This window comes from Lampetra fluviatilis, chromosome 3 (assembly GCF_964198595.1).
Source record: "Lampetra fluviatilis chromosome 3, kcLamFluv1.1, whole genome shotgun sequence".
NCBI classification, from domain to species: Eukaryota; Metazoa; Chordata; class Hyperoartia; order Petromyzontiformes; family Petromyzontidae; genus Lampetra; species Lampetra fluviatilis.
Window position 1 is genome coordinate 20,526,671 of NC_136277.1, and position 25,792 is coordinate 20,552,462.

Genomic DNA, 25,792 nt, shown 5'->3' on the forward strand with positions numbered 1-25,792 from the left:
CGCGTTTAGATGCGTTTGGCTGCTATAAATGTCCATGTGATCAGCCACTTCGTTGAGCTATCGTTTGTGGCCAGGTCGCTTCTGAAAAAGAGCTGCGTAGTTCAGTGGACCTTACCTGGTAAAATAACAATGCGTTTGTAATAGTTTAAATAGTACAACATTGGATATTGCTGCACTTGCCCTCTGTTGGCAACGTAGTCCCGCAGCAGCAGTCTACAGCACCTGTGCTGTGCATGGTGGTCAACCCACCGAATCACTTCCCAGGCGTTGAGATCCGACGATAGATCCGAGGCATTCCATGTAATTTGGTCACATGTATACTTGAATGTACAAACGTGGCGTTCCACTATGTGAAAAAAAAAAATCAGGTCAATGGTCCTTTGTCGTACTTACAAAGCGCAATGAGTGTGTTGGTGTCGCGCCAATTTAGCCTCGCAATGCCCTCTGGGTGGAACTAATGGACAAACGCAATGTATGTACCCACACAAAAATGCACGCGTTGGCTTCACACAGTGGCTGATGGGGGGTATAATGTACAGTACTGTAATGTGTCGTGTTCATGCAGTAAACAGTGTTCAACATGAAAGAGCGTGTAAAGTAATACAGTGTAAATTAGCCGTGTGTGAATCATTATGTGTAGATGATGTTGTTTTTCGCTCTCGTTAGTTTGCACTTCCCAGGCCTGCAATGTCCTGTTAACTGCCACCACCGTGCGACGCTCTTCGGGCTGTGGTCGTCCTTGAACAGAGCCGCTTAGCTCAATGGGCCTTAGCAGCTGAAATAAAGGCTTGAGTCTGGAAACAGCTGCTTAATGACCTGATGAATTTAGAGAGAGGAGAGCACTCTGCAAACATGCCATGGTCTGTCAGTCATTAGGCACACAATGTTGACTGAGTTTAGCCTGTCGACAATTTTATACACTCAAGTGACCACGTGGCAAATATTGCCTATACGGATCGTAATCAACTAAACATGTATAGCAGACAGCAGGGTGGCACAGCGCTGACACAATGCAAATGCACGGAATTGTCTTGTAACATTATTTGGCTTTATTTACTTTATAGTTTTCATATTTTATATCTTTTTCTTGGTTCTTTCGGTAAAGTCACGTAGAAGGGAAATAATAAAAGAATAAAAATAAAACAACAACGCAAGCAGCCGTCCACGAAATTGTATATCTTGTTTATTAACTCTAGCTGCTACGTCTGACTACTGGCCGAGTCACCTTTGAAAAGAGCTGTACAGCCCAATGGGTCATTTACTCGGATAATAAAACGTGTGCCTTACAGCGAGAAGTGCCTGCGTTCGATTCCCAACACGGGCGCATTTCTGTGTGGAGTGTGTACGCTCTCCCCCTGTCACAAATGTTTCCTCAGTCTTCTGGTTCCCTGTAACAAACAAAAACATACAATGTATCTGGTATTGGCCAAACATCCCAATTTTTTTAAATACCTACAAATAACTAATTTGGGATTTAAGCGGAGCAGAATTGCCCCTACTACCAAACACAGTGAGGCGTTACTGGATAAACAAGCATCGTAATAATGAATGATAGCTACTGCGCTTCCACACCAATCTCCTAGCTCACCATCACCAGCCGTTGTCCATAGCCGAAGGAAGGCCTACCCACACCGTTGCCATCCCGAGGTGGATGCTTCTAGCATCCATCTCACTGCTGCACCTGAGCTGATGTCATCATCACTCCACACCTGCAGTGGTTGGAATCTTGGACACGTTCCCTCTCTCTTGGCTGCCATTCTGTCACCAGTCTTGTCCACTGGCCATCATTCTGCCCTGCCCTGACAACTATTAACTGACAATATCCTATAGAAGTAAAATGATTAAAACAAATTACGTACAACCCTTTGTCACTCCACTGCTGGGCCAGCACAGCGTTTGGGTACCTTTATAAGGAACACTCACATTACAGTGCCACTCCAAATTCAAGATTGTTATTTTTAAGGTCACGCCTCCTTGTTTTATTCATTTGCCCGTTAAATCGCAGTCACTGCGAGTTTAAATACGATCCCTCAATATTTACTGGTCGCTAAACAGAGTTGAAAAATTAATTACGGTCAATACATAGATGCATAGTAAAGGCATATATGGAGAGAGGCAAAAGGGGAGGGTATAGAGTAATCCTTATCAACTGCTAAATATAGACAGATCAGAATGACATTCTTAGGTTTTTTTCGGTAAAGTCACGTAGGTAAAAAATGAAAAATTAATAAAAGTAAAATAAAAAATAAAATAAAAATCACGACGTTTCGGAGGCAACACAAGTATCACTTGATACAGCTATCGTGCTGTGACGGTTCCACCTGAAGACGGAAGCTTGTGTTGCCTCCGAAACGTCGTGATTTTTATTTTATTTTCATTTTACTTTTATTAATTATTATTTTTTACCTACGTGACTTTACCGAAAAAACCTAAGAATATGAATCCTTGCAGTCACGAAAGCTTCAACCCTAGATTAGAATGACATTCTCCGAAGTTGACTTTTACAGCAAAAAGTCACGAATTGAGAGGAGGGTGTCATTCCAAGGACACTGGAACTTTTTTTTTCCATTTGCACATTAAGTGGCACCTGGACACATATTCCAGGAAAGGAAATTGCAACTCGGGTTTATGAACCCAATGACTTTTCCTCCACTCACAATTGTTTTCTTTTCGCACACTTGTTACCATTGCATCCTATCTGCCAAGTGCATCATTCACTCGTTTAGCACATTTAATTGTCAGACCGTGACTCCAATGCGACGCTCTCCGGGCTGTGGTCCCATGCGCTGACCGGCTCAAAGCCACAGTTATTGGAAAACAAAATTCGTGGAAATGTTTACGGGATGTGCTGTATTAAAACAATGCGTTTTATAGAACATTTTATGAAAAACTCCGATTTAATCTCACGATGGTAATAGTACACACCAACAAGGGTGATAGATTGTCCCTCGAAGCACGTAAACTTGGCTGTGAAATGTTGGCAAGGCTCAGTGGCAGTTCAGTAAAGCCTGTTCCGCGCCGGTCAAAACCTGATCCATTCTGGTTAAAACCTGCACCGCTTGGGCTCCAGGGAAGTTTTCGGCACAGCTGTCCAAATAAATGATTTAACAATGATAAATAAAGAGCCGGTATAGCTTTCGGGGTCACTTGACGATTAAAAGCAAAGCACCGTTTTCATAAGTGCTGATGTCAGCTGTGACTAATTAAAGCGCCACGGATTTGCCGCTGCCAAAATGAGGTGCGCGCACTTTCTTGAAATGCGTGGGGCCGCGCGGGCCCACGACGCATTGGGCGGAGCATTGGGCAGTTGAACTGAAAGCTGCGAGCATCTGAAAAGACAAAAAACACACAGATTTCCGAGAAACTGGAAGGACAGGCTAAAGTCAAAGCTTCATTCAGGGAGTGGAAAAACGGCTTTTTCTTTTCCAAATAAAGATTTTAGTCGATGCCCTCCGGCTCCATATAATCTACCCTACACAATTAGCGAGCGCATTTTTCCCCATTCAAACAGTAAAACAGCACTGGCCCTAAAGGCGCCTCGACGTTTTACATCTTCACGAACAAGGCTTTTGTTCTGCTTGCGAGAAAGTGTGGGGCTGCAGCCCAATGTCGCGGACGCAGCCCTGACAACTGCTGGCTCACGCCACTGCTGGCAGAAACAGAATCTGTCTTTTATCCTGAAGAAATCCGATGACCTATAAAGCTCTTTTCTTCACACATGTCCAGTAGGGACGGAGTCAGAAAGTTACAACAACAACAAAGAAGGGCTTATTCTTTGGTTCTTTCGGTAAAGTCACGTATAAAGATAAAATAATAAATTAAATTAAATACTAGCATACGACGTTTCGATTGCAACACAAGCAATCATCATCAGGTATAAATTAAATAGAAACACAAATCTAGTATACTTAGAAATGTAATGTAATACAACAGAGAGTCGGATAACATAAGTCAACACCCTATCTGGTTGATTACGTTCTTCCTGAGAATGCTACATTTGAGAGAGAGATTAAACACAGAACCAGAAACATAGACAGACATATAAGCAGGGGCGGTTTCTTCATTAGGGCGATTGGGCGACGCACCACCAATGTCATTCAACCACAGAGTCACGCTAGCCGTCACTGTGCCTCTGGATATAGTCCAATCAGCGTCATGCTACGTTCTGTGGAGTACCGCCTCTTTTTGGGCGATTTCCCTCCAGCTGAGAATCGCCCCGAGTGGTCCCATAGACTAACATTCAAAGATGTTTTTTTTCGAACGGGGGCGCTGCAATGCATTCTCTATGGCTTCCGGGAGGGCTCGCCCTAACGTGCTTACGTCATCATACGTGCTTACGTCATCACACGTAAGCACGTTTCATCCAACAATATAATTTGTTGCCACCTAGTGGAATCTTTAATAAAATAAACTTGAGTGGTTTGTTTTAATAGTGAGTATAGAAACAAACAAGATGTATTGTAAGAGTCACTTTATTTTTCATTAATATTAAAGAAGTGAAGTTGCCTTTACATGCTTAAGCTGTTAATTTATCCATTGCATGGGTGGACCTTATCCTTATCAATCATCCAGACATTTGCCCCCCCTGAGAGATTTTGCAGGAGCCGCCACTGCATATAAGCAGACAGATATCACAGAGATACATAGAGAGAGAGAGCAAACATAGGCACAAAGAGAAACTACGCCTCTGTGTCGAGGCCTTAAATAGAGAAAGGCGGGGGCGGGGAGAGAGGGAGGGGTTAGAGAATAATTCCTGCAGTCACGAAAGCTCCAAATTAAGTAAAGAAGGGAGCTACGGAGAGCCCCCCACGCCCCGCCCTCAACATGGTATTTGGCCTACTCTTCCATTCACGACAGACGTCCTGGAATGGGTGGGCGTACCCATACTTTACCCCACCAAAGGTGGTATGCCAGATTGACTAACTGTGGTGTAACCATTTATACTTGTAGGTGGACAGAGATGGGGGGCTATTTAAGAAAATTGCACGGTTGTTTCAACGGCAGGGCCGCCGGGAGATGGTATAGAACCAGCGACCTCTGGATTGCAAGTCCCACGTGCCGATAGCTGGTTATTACACCCACTGTAGCGGCGTGTAGATGCGCACAAAAAAGGAGCGACCTCACTTCAAAGGCTGTGCACGTTAAAGGCCACGTCTCTTAGTCCATCGTGTATCATTCGTGAGTCCATCATTAAGCTCCGTGAAGACAGGTGCCTAGGCAAGCACATTACGGGGCCTCTGTCGAAGTGGCAAAAAGTGTTTAGACGAGAATGACAGATACTCATAATCCGGCCTGGCTTCGTGTCTCTTTAAAGATGTAGCAGTAACAGTGCGGGAATTCAGCCGTGAGCTTATTGCAAGGAAGCCCTGAAGAGCAGATCCAATGGGATTTGTTTGAAGTCGAAGAACAACTTCCTACAACCTAACTCCGCCGCACATGTTTCAGAACACACCCCGCTTCAGTTGTATTTCAGACGAGCAGTGAATTGAATCGTGCTTTTATTTAAATCCGCCAGTACTGAATAAATTTCAGGTTTTTTCTTCTTTAACACAGTTGCTGAACACAGGGCCCAAAAGCCCATCGACATGACACGGCCAGAAACAAGCAGCACTGTCGAAAAGATGTAATATATCGGGAGTTAGCACGTTTCTTGGAAGTGAGCAAGGTTATCCTAAAATAGATTGGGGGAACAAGTTGAGCAGTGCGAGGGAAGAGGCAGAAAGAGAGGTGATTGTGACCAGCACTGTGGCGTTGGAGTCCAGGACAGTATGGATGAGACACAGAGTCCTCAACATTGGTGCCAGATTGTAATAAAACAAGAAAAATTCGATTTTAGAAAAAAACTGCTCAACAGTATTTTGAAACATCAAGGTACACGTCAATGTAATATCACGGAGGCAATAACGATGCAAGGAATACCACAAAAACACATGACAGCACTTGCGAATGGTTCATTGGAATACAGGGACGGGTGCGTGTGAAATGTAATCGTGAATGGATGTACTCCCGACTCGCGTGTCAAAAACGCAAACACAACTTAAGAAATTTTGATTTAAAGCTTTCGTGACTGCAGGGATTCATATTCTTGGTTCTTTCGGTAAAGTCACGTAGAAGGGAAATAATAAAATAATAAAAATATTGTTTTATATTTATATTATTTTTGAAATATTGTTTTATATTTATATTATTTTATTATTTCCCTTCTACGTGACTTTACCGAAAGAACCAACTTAAGAAATTGACATTTGACTTCCCTCATGGGATTATTTTTATGCCGTTGACCGAAAGGCACAGGGGGCTGTTGTTTGTGTGACTCGCTGTTTGCGTGACTGCCCCTTATTTTTTAGGCTTGCCACTGTTGCATGTCAATCAATCACAGTTGACATCGACGCTCATGGAAACACACTGTTGTTTTTAATAGATGGGTTACCACGAAAGCAATGCATGCGCTGTATGTATTGTGGTTTTAAATCCTTTATATTAAGTTCACTTGCTTGCTTGCTTGCGTGCTTGCGTGCTTGCTTGCTTAGGACCGTGCAAATTTTTTGGTCGTTTTTTAACCCACTTCCCGTGATCCAATCGAGCTGACATTTTGCACACAGACTCGTTGTGCGTGACAATTAATGTTCCTGAAAAAATGTTTCCAAAATTGTACAATGTTTAGGGAATTTTTTAAAAATATTTTATTACCAATTGCTTAATGGTGGCAGACAATCATCTGACCCATAGGTGGCAGCCATCTCAAGCCAGAGGACGAGAGGACTCTAGCCGCCCCGATGCCACGCATATAAAGGATTTATAGTGAAAAACTTTGTTTTTACGGGTTAATTTTTGATTGTTTATTTAGTGCGGACAACTGTCATTGAGCCCAAACATGTTAAGGACCAAAAGCGTGTCTGGAAAATGTGCTTCGTAACATGACACTGACGGCCCAGCTGGGATCAAATACTAAGACGCATGAATGTACTATTTAGGTCAGGCCGTGATGCAGGCCATGGTTGAGAGAGTTCGTGGTTCTGGTGACAGGGCCGTGGTTGATTCCGATAAGCTGAAGAAGCGAATAACTTTCTACCTTGGGCGGCAGGGTGGCGCAGTGTTAACACTTGTAATAATATAATAATAGTTCAATTTGTAACGCGCGCAAATTTGCAGACGTAGTGGCCGCAACTCACAGTAATACGCACCTGGGTTCGACTCACGACTCGGGCGCCTTTCTGCGTGGAGTTTGTATGTTCTCCCTGTTGTGCATGAGTTTCCTCTGGTTTCTCCAGTTACCTCCAATAGTTGTACTTTTCTCTGGGTAAACACTATTGCATAGTTTTCAAATGTCATAACTTATCAAATGCGTAACTTATGCAAGGCATAACTTATACATTGTTGGAAAGTAATCCACCACTTATAATTGACAATGGCCTTGTATCTAAATTACTTTGACATCCACCGATGAATTTGGAATTGGTGGTTTATGATAACATAGTACACCAGCATGGGATTGTGGTCTTAAACGGAGCAATAAATATCATTGGTGACATTTTTTGCAAAGGCCCTTCTTCATAGCACATAGTCATGCATCAAATGTTCATCTATTACAATAATATCATACATTACAATCATAATCATTGCTGTATTAAATTACACAATTCCTTTTTTAGCCAATAAAGCCTGCGTTTCAAGACTATTTCGCAGGAGGGTCTTGCATTGGGTATTGAATGGAAAAATAATGAGAGGATTATATTAAACAATTTGTATGGATAGGTCAGCAACATACTCGATGTACTGTACTGTAATAAACTGGCTACATCAAACTGTATTTAAAATGAATCAAACTGGGCAAAGGTAATATCCCAACTGGATAATCAGTCAATACATTATTCAGTTTATCTTCTCCAGAAAGCCAAGTAATTTGACGCAGGGGTCTTCAATTCACAGCCTGTGCCAGCCTAACCTCGTAACCCCTGGGCAAAGATGCAGGCTACGGATTTTCAGAGCTGTGTATGACTATTAAAATATTTAAAATTGTACAGGTATTTTTCGGAAGCGACCATGATCAGAACGTGCAAACTCCAAATATACAGGCGTCAGGGTCGGGATTCAGCCCACGACCTCCTACACATCAGGCTAGGTAGTTCACATCTCCCCATCATGACACCCCAGACTTCAGAGACTTTGACGCTGAGAAGCAGAATGTAACAGGGCAAAATCCAAGACCACAATAAAACCTTTAAACATCTTTCGCAGTTCCGACGGTTATTATTTCGTAATTCTATAATTACCGGATGCTCTGGATGATAAGACGCTGAAAATGACCGGATTCTCTGGATTATAAGACCCACCCCGTATTTAAATCAAAATGCTGGAAGTGTGTCTTATAATCCGACAGGGTTGGGTGTGTGTTTGTGCGTCACAAGATGTGTATAACCTAATTGATACCGGGAACTATTTTTTGGTGCACCTTACTTTCCAGTGTTGTGTAATCTGGAGAATAAGGTAAGTCAACATTAAGCGAGAGAGAGAGAGAAAAAAAAATGCTGCTTCAGAATCCACGATTCTCATCCCGTCAACATTCTGGAGTTGTAAAGTACAACAGCCGGGGAGCAACCACCCAGTGACCATGGCGGAGAGGGGGGTGCGAGGGACACCCACAGATACCACTCACCAGAGGGGGATTATGATGATGCAGCACGCTAATTATTGCGCCACCGCTCCTCCATCACGAGTAACAAACAAAAAAACCTCGCGTTCGTCAATTACACTGCTTTAAATGAGAAATATATGTAACAGGCGACGTTTCGTGCAATGGCCCTTCGTAGAACATGAATGATACTGCAACACAACGTACAACTGCCCCCTGGTGGTAATTCTTGGCAATCATGCAACGGGAACTTTCGATTTAAAGTTTGCAGAAAATAACTAACTTACTTGTACGGGCTGAAACAGAAAAGTGCCTATTATTTTTGGGGTTCATTCAACGAGATCACCATTTAACTCCGGCTTTATTAAACTCATTGGCAATCAGCCAATGACCTATCCACTGTTGAATGCCTCGCAGCCACGTCCATCTCTTGCGGACTTGCAATGCAAAACAATCCACATTGCACCTGCAAACAAGCTGTTTGCTAAATCTCCACTACGGCCTGCTGCTGGCTCTTCCATTCCTTGGCTGTCACGCCGTCTTCAATCATCAGCAACGCCATCATCACTTTAACACGAAGGCTTTCGCGACCAATATCCATAATAAAGGGGGTTTTTTTTGGGTTAGATCGCGTAAATATAAATGTGTCTTCTTGGTTCTTTCGGTAAAGTCACGTAGAAGGGAAGTAATACAATAATAAAACACAACAAAACAACCCTCACGACGTCTAGGCCACAACGGCCACAACGCAAGCAGCCGTCCTCAGGTGGAGAACAGGTCCGTCAAGTAGACAGAGTCTGAAGCCTGTCTACTTGACGGACCTGTTCTCCACCTGAGGACGGCTGCTTGCGTTGTGGCCAAGACGTCGTGAGGGTTGTTTTGTTGTGTTTTATTTTTATTATTTTATTACTTCCCTTCTACGTGACTTTACCGAAAGAACCAAGAAGATGAATCCCTGCAGTCACGAAAGCTTTAAATCGAAATATAAATGTGTCGTTAAACCCGCCACCACCCGACACAGCCCATGAAGTGTCGGGTGGTCGCAGGTTTAACGACCATCATCCGTTCCCTGCATGGGGGTGTTTTTTTTTATTTGTTTTCATGAAACAAGACCCCGGTACAAAGCACAAGCGATGGGGAGAGGGGGGTACAGATATCGACAAGCCAGAGACAAGGTGCCCACAAGGCCCGGGGGTAGATTTTTTTTAAAATTTACTTTTTAAAAGATGTATTCGGCAAATTGATGCCGAGTTTATTTTCCAAGTGTGAGCAAACCCGGAGGCATCTGGAGCAAACCCACGTACAGACGGAAACAGATGGCGATGAGTTAACTTAATCGACTGCCTTCTGGCGAGCCCACGTTTAGGCACTTCGACGCCCACGGGAAGACGGATCCATATTCTTAGGTTTTTTCGGTAAAGTCACGTAGGTAAAACATTAAAATTAATAAAAGTAAAATAAAATAAAAATCACGTTTCGGAGGCAACACAAGCTTCCGTCTTCAGGTGGAACCGTCACAGCCACGACAGCTGTATCAAGTAACGTCGTGATTTTTATTTTATTTTTTATTAATTTTAATGTTTTACCTACGTGACTTTACCGAAAAAAACCTAAGAATATGAATCCTTGCAGTCACGAAAGCTTCAAATCAAGACGGATCCAGTTTATTTGTTGGTATCCAACAACCCCCTCGCTGCCTCCACAGTGCTGGCTAACAGGCGTACGCTGCCACCCATAACACCAACTCGCGCATAACTTTGGACGTTTTCATGTTCTCGTTCAAAATGTTTTATTAATTGATGGATGTTGTCATTCCACAGATTGATCGATATAAATACAATAAAAACAAAAGATGGAAAATCAGCAGGAATTGACATTCGTTCTGAACTGCTGAACAATGGAGATGCCACCATTGACACACGTCACAAGATATGAAACCGGACCGGTAAGGAAGATGGCCAATTCTTGACTAAAAGCTTTCGTGACTGCAGGAATTCATATTCTTTGGGTCTTTCGGTAAAGTCACGTAGATGGTTCAAAGAAAATAACAAAAAACTACGTTTCGATCGCTTGTGTTGTGATCGAAACGTCGTATTTTGTTGTTTTCTTTTAACCATCTACGTTACTTTACCGAAAGAATAAGTTGGACAATGTTACTGACAAGGTCGATTGTGACCCCCATTCTGAAGGGAACCTCCGACGGTGAAAAAACGACCCCACCATCAGCCGAATCAAGTCACCCAATGCAAACTTGACTGCACATGCTCCCGTATTTCTTGCCGTTATAAATGCTATTTGAAATGCAATGAGTTCCTCTCACCAAATGTCATGCCTGTTATTTGGAATTGCCTACTAGATTTCCATTGTGCATCGTTCTGGGTGTGTATTATTATCATGTGTGACGTTTATAAACTGCCCCTGCTTTTGTTCTGTGTAACATCTGTGAGCCCTTCCCCTCTTCCCATTTAACGTGCTTGCAGCCTTGGCAGGGTCGCCACTGAAAATAAGTTATTCGCTGAATGGGTTTTACCCGAAATAAACCGAAAATGCGGCTGAAGTGTCAAGCGGACACGTTGCCTGCAGAGGATCAGGGAGGCATCAGGGCTGGACAAAGCACAAACACAGAACGGACCTTCAACCCCAGAGGGCATGTACAGTCCATTGTCAATCCACCGCTGGATGAGGGCCTCACCATATTAAGGACATTTGACCATACTTCACCACACTTGTCAGTGTAGGTTGGTGAATGTGGGTTTTGGGGGGGGGGATGAGTGCACAACAATGGACTTTGAATACTATAATGCTATAAACTCAAGACTAACCACTCTGCTCAACAACTGCTCAAAACCGGAACATATGAGCCTCTTTTAGCAGCGGCAAAGAGGTGGAATCTAGCTGGAGTGGTTGGGCCATGTGAACACAGTAGCAGGACGAGTGCTTGGTGGATACAATTCTGCAAGGGCAACTGAAGGAGATGATAAGTGGGGATGCCTAGAGCCATCGTAACCAACGCAACAGCGATGAGATGTGAACTGCTTTGCCTGAAGGTAGTGGGTTCCATCCCAACCCCGATGCCTGAATATTTGGAGTTTGCATGTCCTCCCCGTGGTCGAGTGGATTTTTCTCCACGTCAAGTTTTTCTCTCCACATTTAGAAACACGCGTTTTAGAGTATTTGGCTGCTATAAATTTCCACATAAGCCAATTCTAAGCCACTTGTGGCCAGGTCACTTCTGAAAGAGCTGTATAACTCAGTGGACCTTACCTGGTAAAGTAAAAAAAAAAAAATCTGTTTAGTTTCACTGGGAAACCACAGGAAGAGCTTTTCCAAGCTATTAAACACCACTTAAAGTGCAGGGAGGTGACAAATAGTGCCTCAAAATTGACATCCCTCCAAAATAATCTGCCAAGGGACAAATGAGCAACACTGAACACAAACGAGGAGGGATGACCAACGGACGAAACTGGTGATGGAACGGTAGCCAGAGGAGAGAACCCGGCCGAGAGGACGATCAATGAGTAGATCAAGAAATCACGTCCTGGAGGGAGTTTGTAGCATCGCAGGAATGTGAGAAACGGTGTCTGCATGGTGGGGGTTCTACTCCCAGCAGTGGATAGATCAATGCTCATGAAAACACATAAATCATCTTGACAGCGTTTTATTAAATTATATACATGAGAAGTGACGGTTGCTAGCAATTACTTACTTTATCAAAACCACTGCTACTTGCCTGCCAATTTGAACCTGTCACCAGTCCACAGCATCTTAAAAGCTATACATATATAAGTAGATAACACAAGCTGATGAGCACATGCGACCGACAAGTGATCTAAACAGTAACAGGACACTGTGAGTCGATGTGCACTTGGAGGGCAGCCTCAGATGCTGCGTACAACCTTCCACAATCTACGGAGCCATTCCGGCAAAGATGAGCTCCAGCGCGGCCTGGATGTCCCCTCCCGTGGCTTGCAGCGCGCGCAGGCTCAGCCCGTCGTCGTGGATGCCCATGGCGCGGAGCTGCTGCAGCTGCGCCCTCCACTGGGTTGGCTGAAATACGGAACGTCAAGGCAAGGCATGGCATGCGGTCAGAGACAGCGCAAACAGATTCAATTGCGTACACACTGAACATCCGCACAAGGTATGTACTGCAACTCCCGATTATCGTGGTTGGCTAGGTACGGTGAAAAAGATCAACATCCATACGTACTGCAGCAGCCCTACAATTGCTTGTTCCTGCCACAGCTGGAAGAAGGGCCTCTACCAGGGGAAAGCCCTACAGAGTCCCCCCCTGGAGGGTATGTGGCCTACTCTTCCACACCGCACAAATTACACGAATAAAAAGACACCGTGGAAGAGTTGGGAGTGCCTACGCTCCATGTCGTCTCACGTGAGCTGCCGATCGATTAACTGCGAGGCACCGAATGATGCTGCTGGGTGGAGAGATGTGGGGGGATTTAATAAACTTGGCATGTGTTCAACTGGGGAGCCATGAGAGTGAACTGGCGATCTCTGGATTGCTAGTTCAGCACACTGAATATTACACCATCGCAGCATCAAACAAATTGGATAAAATGTGTTGTTCATTCCAACAGAATTAATTTGGGTTCACACCGGATCACATCAATCATGCCACGTCATAAAACGGACACTTAAAGCTCACTTAAGTCTACGTGTGTGCTATCTTGAGTATGTTACACTTATTGAAATGTGAAGTGGCACCACGGTGGTGAAATGTTATCTCCCTCGCCCGGTATGCAAGAGGTCGTGGGTACGATCCCGACCCTGACGCCTGTATATTTGGAGTTTGCATGTTCTCCCCGTGGTCACGTGGATTTTTGTCCGGGTCCTCCTGTTTTTCCCCTCCACATTTAGAAACATGCGTTTAGAGTAATTGGCTGCTATGTATTTCCACGTGATAATCCACTTGGTTGAGCTATCATTTGTGGCCAAGTCGCTTCTGAAAAAGAGCTATATAGCTCAGTAGGCCTTACCTGGTCAAATAAAAGTTTTTACGGTTTAAAGTGACGTGGCAGGCAAGCAGGTTTGGAGTGACAAAAAAGGGGGTCAAGAAAGGGCTCTATTGCAAACGCCAGATACCACGTGACACACCATGTGATCTGAAAATTAAGTTCCACTGGTGGTGTGAACACATGTAACCACATTATGTTTAAACTCAACTCAAAGTAGTCCCGCCATAACACTCATGACAAGGTTTCTATGCTACGTCAATTGTCAAAGCAATCACACGCATACTTTAAGCCATGGAGCAAGCTGTAAAAAATACCTTAAACGAATATCAAGACACATCGCAACGTGTCCTTCTCCGGTTGTACAGTAATTATCCATCATTTCAATTCATAAGCTAATGCAGCAATAGGCAACTGGCGTCTCCCGAGCCGCATGCAGCTCTTTAATCCACCACACGCGGCTCTATCAAGGGGGCATAACGCAATCACAGGAGCAAATAATAATGTCTCCCATGCTGTGCCGAAATACTGTTTATACACATACATACAGATAGATATCTATACTTGGCGCTTTGCAGAATGCATGGGTACTTTTTTGGCTCTTGGTCTGTCAGAGGTTCAGCCACTCCTAAGCTAGTGGGACCACCCAATAACAATGGGAATATGCACAATGACTTGTGTTTTCCCCACGCATGGATGCACAGGCAATTAATAAAAGCTGGATGTACACCCGACGACCTACCTGTGCAGAGGGAAGATTGTTTGCTCTGAGAGCATGCTGCAGAGCATGGGTAAAGATTTCTGGACGAATGGCACCGGTAGACGTGGAAGGCTGAGCAGCTCCAAATCCTGGTGAGGTTGCTGTGGAGGCCTGGCATCAACCACAGGAAATAACAAACAAACAAAAATCATGCCACGAAACAGGTTGCTACCGAGTAGGTTTGTGCGGTTGTGTTATCACAGCTCTCCGACTTGTTTTCGAGTTGTACTGCGTGTTGTTTGACATGCGGTCCGAGGTTTTGCTCCACGTGTTGCCAGCTTCTTCAGGAACCGAGCCGAAGTAGCTCCGAGCACATGGAGGCAAATGTGTGGAATGACACGTGGCTACAGTTTACGCTTAAACGATACTTTGCCTCTCCTTTAATGGGCCGGTGAATTAAATAAATAGGCCAACATGGGTTTAAAATGATGACCTCTGGTAGGTCGTATGCCTACTGTGCAGCAGCAGCTTCGTGATCTGGCAGAGGGTATAAAGCATTTGCGAGGTGTGGTGGCATCAATGGATTTGGCCATGGTAACCGCATTGTAATTTTTGGGTCACCAAGTTGTATTTCCCTGTTAGCCTTAGGAAATGGTTTCAGGAATCGTAAAGGATTTAAGGATTTGCATTTACAGGGTGCTTAAATGCCTCGACATCTCAAAGTACCTCATCTCAACTATTCCATTTGCCTTGGGCAGTCTTGCCCCCCAGTGGCAACCATCTGTATGGGGCACAAGGAGTGTGCCACACTGGCCACAATTCTATGATCCCACTGCGGTTGCAAGAATCCAGCAGGAATTGACATTTTTCCACGGGCGATTCCAATGGTGTTAACATTTTAATGCACTTAAATGGAATTCTAACAGGGTCAAGATGTCATCTCATGGAAATTTCTCATGGGATCGTCAGAATAACCAGAAGCTGCTACGGAGAATTGCAGCCTCGGACTTGTCCATAGAATGCTAATTCATTTCAATGTCGATTCCTGGATCTCAATAAAAATGAATGGCGGCGATTGCAATCATCGCTGGACGTCATGCTTTGGCAATTCTTCAAAATAAAACACATTTAATTCCAATATTTGTGATTCAGGCTAAGGATCATGGAAATCAATCAGCACGAGTTCCTGTAACTCCTCTCCCATGCATCATGTCCACTGGGGGTGGACTGCTATAATTTAATTGCCATTTTATATAATTTGCCATCTTATTTTATTAACATTTTATAAATTAGATTAATTTATTTCTTTGGCATTTCAGCCAATGTACACTTGCCTCAACACTCTTGGTGCATGCAGTCCTCTCCACCGGACCTCGTCTAATCAGTGTGATGTCCTAGTGGTGGAAAATATGACTATGACATAAATATTGGGTCATATTGGGTAAAGCAGAGCTGGGTATTCAAGGTGATGGTGGCAATGGCAGCTCAGTGTCCACTGCAATGGAGATGCTATTTTGTGAATAACTAATATGACATTTTTGTTTTTAATCTGGGGTGTTCCTTTGACTAATCTCACATTAAAAGAAATCAAAGATTACGTTTGCTCTTTGCTTTTACTCATTCACGTACGAGAGGGTTTAAACCTTCTTCTTGGTTATTTCGGTAAAGTCACGTAGAAGGGAAATAATAAAATAATAAAAATAAAACATAATAAAATAATTCTCACGACGTTTCGGCCACAACGCAAGCAGCCGTCCTCAGGTGAAAAACAGGTCTGTCGGAAAGACAGACCTGTTCTCCCGTCCTCAGGTGAAGAACAGGAAAGACAGACCTGTTCTTCCGTCCTCACGTGAAGAACAGGTCTGTCGGAAAGACAGACCTGTTCTTCACCTGAGGACGGCTGCTTGCGTTGTGGCCGAAACGTCGTGAGAATTATTTTATTATTTTTATTATTTTATTATTTCCCTTCTACGTGACTTTACCGAAAGACCCAAAAAGATGAATCCCTGCAGTCATGAAAGATTTAAATCGAAAGAGTTTAAACCGTCACCTGCAGGCCGGACGTGGGGGTGTTAGCGCTGCTTCCCGGCGTGCTGGCAAGCGCTAGGGCTGTGGCCAACTCTGTCTGGGTGATGGGTCGAGGACCGGAGGAGCCAGCGTAGCGCAAGCTGCTCGGCCGTGACGTTCCCACCATTTGCTGGTCCAGTGCCCCGGACTGCAACCGACGATGTGGTACGAATCGGAGTGCCACAGGGACACCGAACACGGGAATGAGTGAGCATTGAGGGTGCCGGCATACGATTACGGCGTGCGAAGGGAAATCGGACAACAAAATACATCTTCACGTAACCGATTAAGACTGGCCGTGACTCTTGAACTAATGGGCAGATCGCACTGCGCGACAGCACTGTGTATGTGTGATTTAATGTAATTCGTGGCATGGAGGAGAATTCCTTTAATCCATTGTGATGTTGGAGACGCAGTTTTGCTGATCCTATCATGAGCGGGGTAATCAGCGAGTTTACGTGGGTAAGAGGGTGATGGACAATAGGAGTTCTACTGTGCATGATTACAGGAACATCTTAATGTATACCCATATATATAAAAGGGACATTTGTGAATGTGTGTGTCTTTTCGAAATGTTTAGCATACTTCCCGACATGCAACACACTTTAAATTTGGCATGTGGGTAGCTTCCAGACTGTACACAATGCAAAAAGTATTAAAATAGACTTTTGTATTTTGGGGGGGGGGGGAATGACCATGAAGTGTGTGGCATCAATCCGCATACAGGACTGGCGATAATCGATATCTGCTGAGCGTTTGTGGTATCGATTAAACGGGAATAGCCGATTCTAAAGAAATCTACAACCTTCGATTCCTTTGCGCGATTTGAATCAAAGTTTATCAATTAAATTGATGTGACTTACCAATGGTAAAACATTTAAATCCATGGCCACGGAACACAGGTTTAAGTGCTGAAATACAAATACAGTGCCGTTTCCTCACACTTTAAAACACTGCACTTTATAGCAATTAAAATAAAATTCTACCGAGAGAAATATTTTACCTGCGATTGCTCACCCTCCTCATCGTCAGAAAGACCATCAAATGCGAAGCCACCTGCAAGAAGAAACAGATGTCGTTATTACTTGAACACAACAGATTAATATCAACATGACAGATTAATATCAAGGATAGACTGAAGCTACATGGCTCCGTGGTTGAAAGACATTAAACAAGGTGGCCAGGGATGACAACAATTATTCCAACTTGTAACAGCGCAAAGCATTCGCTCAACTCTCGAAGAGAGAGAAAAAGACTCAAGAGATGCAATGAACCACGGACAAGCAGGAAAGCAGCCACGTGGTGAGCTGGCGCCAACAATTACACAAGCTTTGCGGTCAATTAGCGAGTGTTTACTTGTGGGAGGAAACTAAAGGACCTGGAGAAAAGTCAAGCGACTAATCCATACAGACGGAAAAACGAAACATTTTAAAAACAAAAAAAAAAATTTTTTTACCAGGTAATGCACACTGAGCTCTTTTGCAGAAGTAACCTGGCCACAAAGGATAGCTCAACGAAGTAGCTTATCATGTGGAAATGTATAGGAGCCAAATACTCTTAAACGTATGTTTCTAAATGTGGAGGGAAAAACCGGAGGACGTGGAGAAAAATCCATGCAACCACGGGGTGAACATGCAAACTCCATCCAAATCCACAGGTGTCAGGGTCGGGATCGTACCCACAAACTCCTGTATTACCAGGTTAGGTAGTTAACATCTCGCCGCCGCGGTGTTCCACGCAATCACAAGTATATACACGGACACACGAAACAATAGACATAAAAAAAATCGTGTCCACGACACTTGCCTGGAATGTCGTAGCTGGCCGACGTAGTACGCTGGCGAGTGGAGGCCCCGCTGCCAGTTAGCGGCGTGCTGCCAACGATTGAGTGAAGCAACAGGACCATGGCGTTCACCAGGGCTGGGTGCGACGCAATCAGCCTGCACACGGGCCGCCGGCGAGCGAGAGAGAATGTCAGGAGGTGAAGGCGCAGCCCTGCAACTGCTTGCTCAGGGCGCTGCTGATGGGAAGGGCCTCCACCAGAGGGGGCATCTCGGAAGGGTATTTTGGTTCTACTTTTGCATGCTGGACAGAAATCTTGGAAAAGATGGGAGTACCCACATTTTACCCCACCACACCGATGCACTCATTTATACTGCTGGGTCAACAGGCCCGGGAGATCGAACAGGCAACGTATGGATTCCAAGTCCAGTGAGCTAAGCATTGACCCATGGCAGCAGCACCCCAGAGAGAATGTGCTGAGAAACATACCAATTACCGTGTCCATCATGTGAACAGTTTAAATTGGCAGCCCTCTGGAGGTGATATCCGATTCTAGGTGCCAGTTTAAATTTGGATCCAGTGCAATTTTGTATATTGGGTGCACAAGTGTGGAGGGGATAAAAGTTCACGAGCACAAGCATCGCTTTCTCCGAATACAATACCATCTAGCTTAATTGAGTACAAAAAAATAGATGTCAGTTTGTATTAAAAAACAAACATGTACATGTAATTGGTAAATAAAAAAACGACCATCGTACTTATCCAATAAGCTGGGGTCAGCAAACAGCATAAACAAATCCTTATCTTGCAGTACTCCTGAAAATGTCAGACACATCATCCGGTTATTATAGAACTGAGATTATATTATTCTATCATATATATGAAAAAATAAATAGCATTGCTCATCACTTTTGGCAATCCTGTGACTGTGATGAAAATACACATTCCTGAGGGACAACCAGCATCTCCATAAGACAACCATAATTGGCGCCCACCACCTTGTACTCATTTCACGGACTCCAGATTGATGGTATGGGCCGAGTAGGCTCAATCACAGCATAAGTTATCCCAGACATACAAACATTAACTCTGCTGTAAAAGTTCAAACACAACATTACCATATAATAAAAAATAATGTTTAAAAAAGAAAACAGCTATACAAAGGATACATATTGCCCGCTTATCTATTTTGTAAAAGTTATACTTGCTTGGGAAATAATATCAACAGTTACAGGCCTTTATATCAATGTCCACAATTACTGAACAAATCATCATGCAATCACTGACTGTGTATTCAATGGCATCAGTTACGCATTATAAATAAGTGCCAATACCCAAAAATCAAGAATCATATATTTTTTCCTTTTAAGGCAGTGTTGATCATTGTATTGAGTTTTTTAGTATTTTCATAAAACAATTTCACTTTATAAGGTGCACAATGATTCCCCCTCGTACACACTCTGGCCATGGTTAACCAGAAGCGAGCTGGAGCAATGGCCTGTGTCGTCATGTGTGTTGCCAGTGTGTGGCAGGCGAGCGCTCGTTCACGAGGACGCCAGGTTCTCAACACCCGGAGTGCCATCAGAAAACAGTGGCATCAAGGGACTCACGATGGCAAGTCATTCGTGTGCCGTGATGTCTCTTGCCTCACTTGACCACATTGCCATATTGGTCTACTGCAGGGGTCAGCAACCTGTGGCTCCGAAGCTGCATGCGGCTCTTTATAAGGACCGCTTCCTGAAGTTATTTATTAAGGAATCACCGTCTCATAATCGCGTGCATTGTACGGCTCTCGAAATTCGAAAAAAAATGCCTCTTCTTGTTATCGTGGTTGCCGTCCCCTGGTCTATGACCAACCAAACAGACAAAAACTGTACTAATCTTTCAAAAGCCCTACCTAGCATACGATTACTTTTTAAGCCACATTTTCACCTCATAAACTGAAAACTTAATTTTTTCAATATTGCTCCTACCCAATTTCTGACTACCAAGCCTGCCTCTGACCAAATCACTCAAAATACGTTCAAACGTGTGAGATCTCAAAAGCTAAGCCAAGTTCAGTCTGGATAGTGTTTAGATAGGGAACCAGCATGCACATGTTTTATAGGCTGCAGTGTTGCTATGTTGGCTCAGCAGAGGGCAGCTGTATTTACATGTTCTCATATATGCTCCCTACCTTCTCCAAACTGACCAGAGTGGTGAAGTGTGGTAAATAACCCCACAAGGCATGGGGAAGCCCAGATCCATAAGTGGATCGACGAGCCGGTGTAGCTATTGAGGCGAATGTAAATTGTATTCTTGCGTATGGCAAAATATTCAGGAGCTTCTCCGATTAGCACGGTTGGCTACGTATGGTGAGAAAGACGTTCAACATACATATTGATTGAGGTTTGATGGCGAGGAGAGGGCTTCAGGATAGTTTCCTCCTCCACTGAAGGAACCGAGACTACAGTGGTTTACTATATGGTCCATACTATAGGTTGCATGGCCAGTCGCAATGCTGCTTGTCTTTTAATTTTCCATTCATGATGAAGTGAAGTGGATGTAAACGGAAAAGCCACGCTCCTCACCCAGGGCGATTGGATCATTGCTGAGTCCAGGTGTTGCAACGACCAGCTGATCCAATGATTCTTTGCTATTCAGAGTTTTGAATATCTGTCACAGAGGCGAAGGTTTACTGTGGTATTATACAGAACACAAGCAGATGTGCAACGTGTTACATCATGCATTCACTTTACCATATGCTCAATAACAGATGGCCACCAACACAGTTATACATGTTATATGAAGATGATTGAAGACAAACAAGCAAAAGTTATTTATGCTCGAGTACAAAACATGTGTAAGTCATTTTAAGGTGACTGCACTGAATAAAATAACAACACATTTCAGTTTAAATTCAATCTTGTAACGTCTTCACATGGTTTTTGGAATTTGTCACTTTTTTATGAAGAGTACACTCTAAGACATGTTTGATGTGACTGCCTATGGAACTATGAACAATATCAACTTTGAAATAACAACCAGCATCTATTAAAATATGGGTAAATGAAACAAACTGCATGAGCAACTATACATTACGATGATTTTCATTAAAAACATATACATGTTAAATTATGAATGTGCAAAGCAAAACAAATAAAATGATGACTCGTTTAGTATCAAGGTAGTAATGTACTCACAGCTTCCCTGTGAGTCAGGCTGGAAGCGATGGCAGAATGCAGGAACCGCAATGCCCTCTGTGCCTCCACTTTGTCCACCGGTTCTGGACAGAGTTGCAACACACACCGTCACACACGCCGTCACACACGCCGTCACACACGCCGTCACACACGCCGTCACACACGCCGTCACACACAGGCTCTCCTGCAGGCACATTCGCTTGTCGTTACAAACGTGCGTTTAGATTTTTAAGGGATTATTTGGCTGCTATAAATTTCCACATGATAAGCCACTTCGTTGACCTATCATTTGTGGCCAGGTCGCTTCTGAAAAGTGACGCTAATAGCTCAGTAGCCTTTACCTGGTAAAACAAAAGTTTATTTTTATTTTTTTTTAGTGATTTTGCTCGCCTTTCCTATACTTTGCACTCCTATCCTGTTTTTTTGCATTGTTTGTTGCTGTAACGTCCTGACCTGACCCTACTGGACATTCGTAACAAACATTTTTTTATAGCTCATCGGATTCCTCCAATAAAAAGAAACATTCTGATTCTGATGATTCTACTGCTGCTGAACGACTCATCGAGAGGAGCACACACCGGGGCGGGCCGTGGGCTCAGGCCACGCTCTCCGCAGGACGTGGACCGTGGCCCCGGGCCGCACGCCACACGACTCTAGGCTCTGGCTGTCTTGGAGCCGTTTCCCGCAGAACACCAGGTCTGCAAAACAAGTGGGCGCAGCATGCAAAACACACAAACACACACTCTCAACTACAACAGAGCTGAGCCTGAAAATCCACATTCGACACTACAGTAAATAAGTACAATTGATGCTAATCGCACACAATGCTATAAGAAAGATACTAAGTTTCCGGCACTGCTGTTCCTGCAGATTTTGATCCAATTATAGACCAGGTTTTCCTCCAATCACAGGCCTTCTTGAATTGTGTTGAGCCATTAGGTGTCCTTGCCAATCTCAGCTTCTTTAGGGATGAGTTGATGAAATATGAAGCAGGCTGCTTCTGTAGTCTGTGTGTATGGTTAAGGATTATAGGTTACAGTTACAGCTAGGGTTTACAGTTAGGTTTGTATCAGACTGGGGATTAGGGTTTTGTGGATTCGGGTTGGGGATAGATTTGGTAAGGTGATGATTTAACGCGAGGGGTTAGGCTTTGGGATACCATTTACAGTTTAAGGTTAGGTTATGTTTACAGTTTAGGGATTAGGGTTATGGGAGTATTGTTAGAAGTTAAGGTTATGTTGGGTAAGGACGTTAGGTTATTGTTTAAAACTAGGGGTTAAGCTTATGGCTAAAGGTTAGGGTTAGGATGTTAAGTTATGGTTGAAGGCTAGCGATTAGGGTTAGAGGTTATTTGTTAATGGTTCGGGTTTTGGGATTAAGGTTTTGGGTTAGTTCAGATTTATGGTTAGGGACACTAGTACCTTAAGACTGCTTCTCTTATCATGCACCAGCGGGTAGAGATAAACAATCACTAACTCATTATGCATAGTCATCGAAGGGCCATTGCGCCAAACGTGACTTCTTGCTACAGCATTCTCATAGACTGCTCTCGCTGCCATACACTGGTGCCTCGAGTGATCCCCGTTTGATCCCACGTATCACGGGAGGGGGGCTACCAGAGATCGTCGTCCCGGCCTATTTGCTGACTCACCCCTGACCCGAAGCCGTGGCAGGGAGAGTGCGAGCCAGGGCTTCCCATCAAAACACGCGTGAGTGGAACAACACGAACCCCGGTTGGACAGCAGAGTTGCCACGAGAGACAAATTATGGTCGGAAAGATGTAAAGAGTCACGTGGCTGGGAAACAACGGCATGCTAAGTGCCGGATTATCATCGTAGCAAAAGTAGCTACTACATGTAGCAGCTGCACATACAGCAGCTACTACATACAGCAGCTACTACATGTAGTTGCTACCGGCCCCGCACTTTCAAGGGCCCCACGCTAAATGTTTTCGAGCTATCAATTCCGGTTCAGTGATTCTGCACTTGCTCTATCACTATAGTACTATACTGCCTTCAACTGTTATGAACGACTGGGTGTTTAAGGTTAGCGATTTGTCGTATTATCTGGCTGTATAGCAAATGAAAAAATACAATTACTTTACTACGCAAGTTAAAAATGTGTTTTAATATTTTTATTTTATTTCGGGCCCCTTAATAACATATGCTACAGGCCCCACACTAGCTTAATCCGGCACTGGACATGCTGCATCTAAACACAGGAGTGACTCTTGCACAACAGGAGTACTACTGTTAATCATTTTTTAGACAAACGAGGCACGGTGCCACAGTGGTGAGCAAAACACTGCGCTATGTACCTGGTGACCTGAGTTTGATTCCGGCCCGCAGTTAAGAATCAGTGGCGGGCAATACCTGAACCTGTCCCCGAGTCGCTGGCCCCAATCACTAAACCGCACTGACCAGCGTGGTGAAGTATGGCCAAAGAACGCCAGTGACCGACACGTCGTTTGGGAGGGCCTCCATCCAGAAGTGGATTGACCATGGCTCATGCTGATGCTGCTGATGATGACAGACACATACGAAGTTTGCTGCAATGTTGTTGCTACTCACATGGAACGTGGGGCCAACGTGGCATGTTTACTGGGTGAATACCGTAACCAGCAGCACACGACGGCACAAATGCAAGGCCGCGGTGAAGGGCCGCAGTGGAGGGCCCAACAGAGTGGAGGGCCGCAGTGAGTGGCCACAGTGAATAGTCACAGTGAAAGGCCGCAATGACAGGCCGCAGTGAAGGGCCGCAGTGAAGGGCCGCAGTGAATGATCGCAATGACAGGGCCGCAGTGAAGGGCCAAACACAGTGTAGTGGCCTGCAGTGAATGGTCACAGTGAAAGGTCGCAATGACAGGCTGCAGTGAAGGGCCACAGTGCATAGTCACAGTGAAAGGTCGCAATGGCAGGCTGCAGTGAAGGGCCACAGTTAAGGGCCGCAATGGCTGAACGCAACGAAAGGCCGCAGTGAAAAGGCCATAGTGAAGGGTCCCAATGAGAGGCCCCGATGAAGGGCCAGCCACAGTCGAGGACCGTAGCGAAGGGCCACAATGAAGGGTTACAATGAAGGGTTTACAATGAAGAGTTACAGTCGAGGACCGCAGTGAAAGTTCGCAATGAAAGGCCGCGGTGACGGGCCACAATGAACGATTACAATAGAGGGTCACAATGAACGGCCACAACAAAAGGCTACAATGAAGGGCCACAGTGAAAGGCCGCGGTGACGGCCCATCAGCCACGGGCCCCCCAGCACGTCGTACCGATGAGCACGGGGGCCACGTCGATTTTACGTGCGATGACCTCCTTGGCGGCGAGGGCCGAGTGCTGGAGGCTGACGTCGGGGCAGGCGATGCGGCCCTCACTCAGACGCTCCGCCACCTTCACGCAGATCCCCTTCGTCTCCATCGCTCCCCCTTCTTCCTCCTCCTCCATCATCATCATCGTCGTCGTCGCCGCCGCCGCCGCTGCTGCTGTAGTTGTTGTTGCCAGAGACTGGCGGCAAGAGGCTCGTCTGCGCCGCCACGCGTCCAGGGGAGAGGTTGTTTTGTGGGTGTTTCGATTTGGAGTTTTCGTGACCGCGTGAATTCGTATTCTTGGGGTTTGTTATTTCGGTAAAGCCGTCAGGTAGAAGGGAAGTAATGAGAATAACGCCTAATAGAAATTCTCACGAAGTTATCTTCGATTGCGACACGAGCAATTATCATCAGCTGTGAAAACGACAGAGAGAAAACCCAAGAATTGGTTGTTTCGTGGGTTTTTAACTTCACCCGTCGGCGTCGTTCTGACGGTAGGGGGCGACTCTGACTGTGGTGATGGGGGCCGTGGGGAGGGGGGGGGGTTAGGGACCGCCCATAAATGACGTCACGCACCTAGGGGTGGGGGGAGGGGTCAAACATTTGTGACGATGTGTGACGAGAGGGGGGGGTTGAGAAATGTGACGTCACATCAAAATGCGCAACTTTAAATTAATATAGACAACACGTTCTACTTAATTAAATAGACTTTTTTAATAAATGTTTTCTCCTACAACATCAGAGTGCAGCAGCACATTAAATGCGCACTACAATGACAATAGTTTAAAGCGATTTGAAGCATGTTTTATTTCGGGGGGAGGCAGTGTTTTGTGACGTCATATTTGAGGGGGGGGGGTCTGACTTTTTGTGACGCCGTGTGACGAAGGGAGGGGGGGGTGGTCAAAAATCGTCCAAAATCGCGTGACGTCATTTATGGACGGCCCCTTAACCCAAATGCATACGCTTGCGTATGGGGGGTCTACTGACAATAATTTGTCTACATTGGCCTTCAAATGAATCAGATAGTCCGGCGGTGGACTTCTCTGTTTGCTTAAACACGTTAATATTATTATTATTAATCCTTGATCGTTTCTGCGTGGATTAAATAACGGCAGTTCTATAGGATTCGGGGGGGGGGTGTAAAAGGTCCGCGTGCGTACA

General features: G+C 44.7%; 1 protein-coding gene across 2 annotated transcripts; it reads right to left on the bottom strand.

The window, feature by feature from the left end:
- Window positions 1-9,761: 9,761 nt before the first annotated feature.
- Window positions 9,762-24,941, bottom strand: UBL7 (ubiquitin like 7). Of its 2 annotated transcripts, XM_078884759.1 has the most exons (10): window positions 24,599-24,891; window positions 21,909-22,028; window positions 21,331-21,413; window positions 20,719-20,803; window positions 18,907-18,964; window positions 18,173-18,306; window positions 17,370-17,422; window positions 16,350-16,514; window positions 14,342-14,470; window positions 9,773-12,679 (listed from the first exon to the last, which is right to left on the bottom strand). In XM_078884759.1, exons 1-10 carry the CDS (start codon window positions 24,777-24,779, stop codon window positions 12,539-12,541), a joined length of 1,149 nt encoding a protein of 382 aa, XP_078740885.1. In that variant the 5' UTR covers window positions 24,780-24,891; the 3' UTR covers window positions 9,773-12,538. The 2 variants fall into 2 exon arrangements, with proteins under 2 accessions (XP_078740881.1, XP_078740885.1); XM_078884755.1 differs by lacking the exon at window positions 16,350-16,514 and having other exon boundaries at window positions 9,762-12,679; window positions 24,599-24,941.
- Between the last annotated feature and the right edge of the window lie 851 nt (window positions 24,942-25,792).

Bases quoted from the DNA above. Each gene is read 5' to 3' on its own strand.
- UBL7 (XM_078884759.1), bottom strand. From the start codon at position 24,779: ATGATGATGATGGAGGAGGAGGAAGAAGGGGGAGCGATGGAGACGAAG. The intron at 16,515-17,369 runs GTAAAATATTTC...CGTCGGTTGCAG, and splicing joins AGGAGGGTGAGCAATCGCAG to TCCGGGGCACTGGACCAGCA. The intron at 12,680-14,341 runs GTAGGTCGTCGG...TCCGTATTTCAG, and splicing joins ACAATCTTCCCTCTGCACAG to CCAACCCAGTGGAGGGCGCA.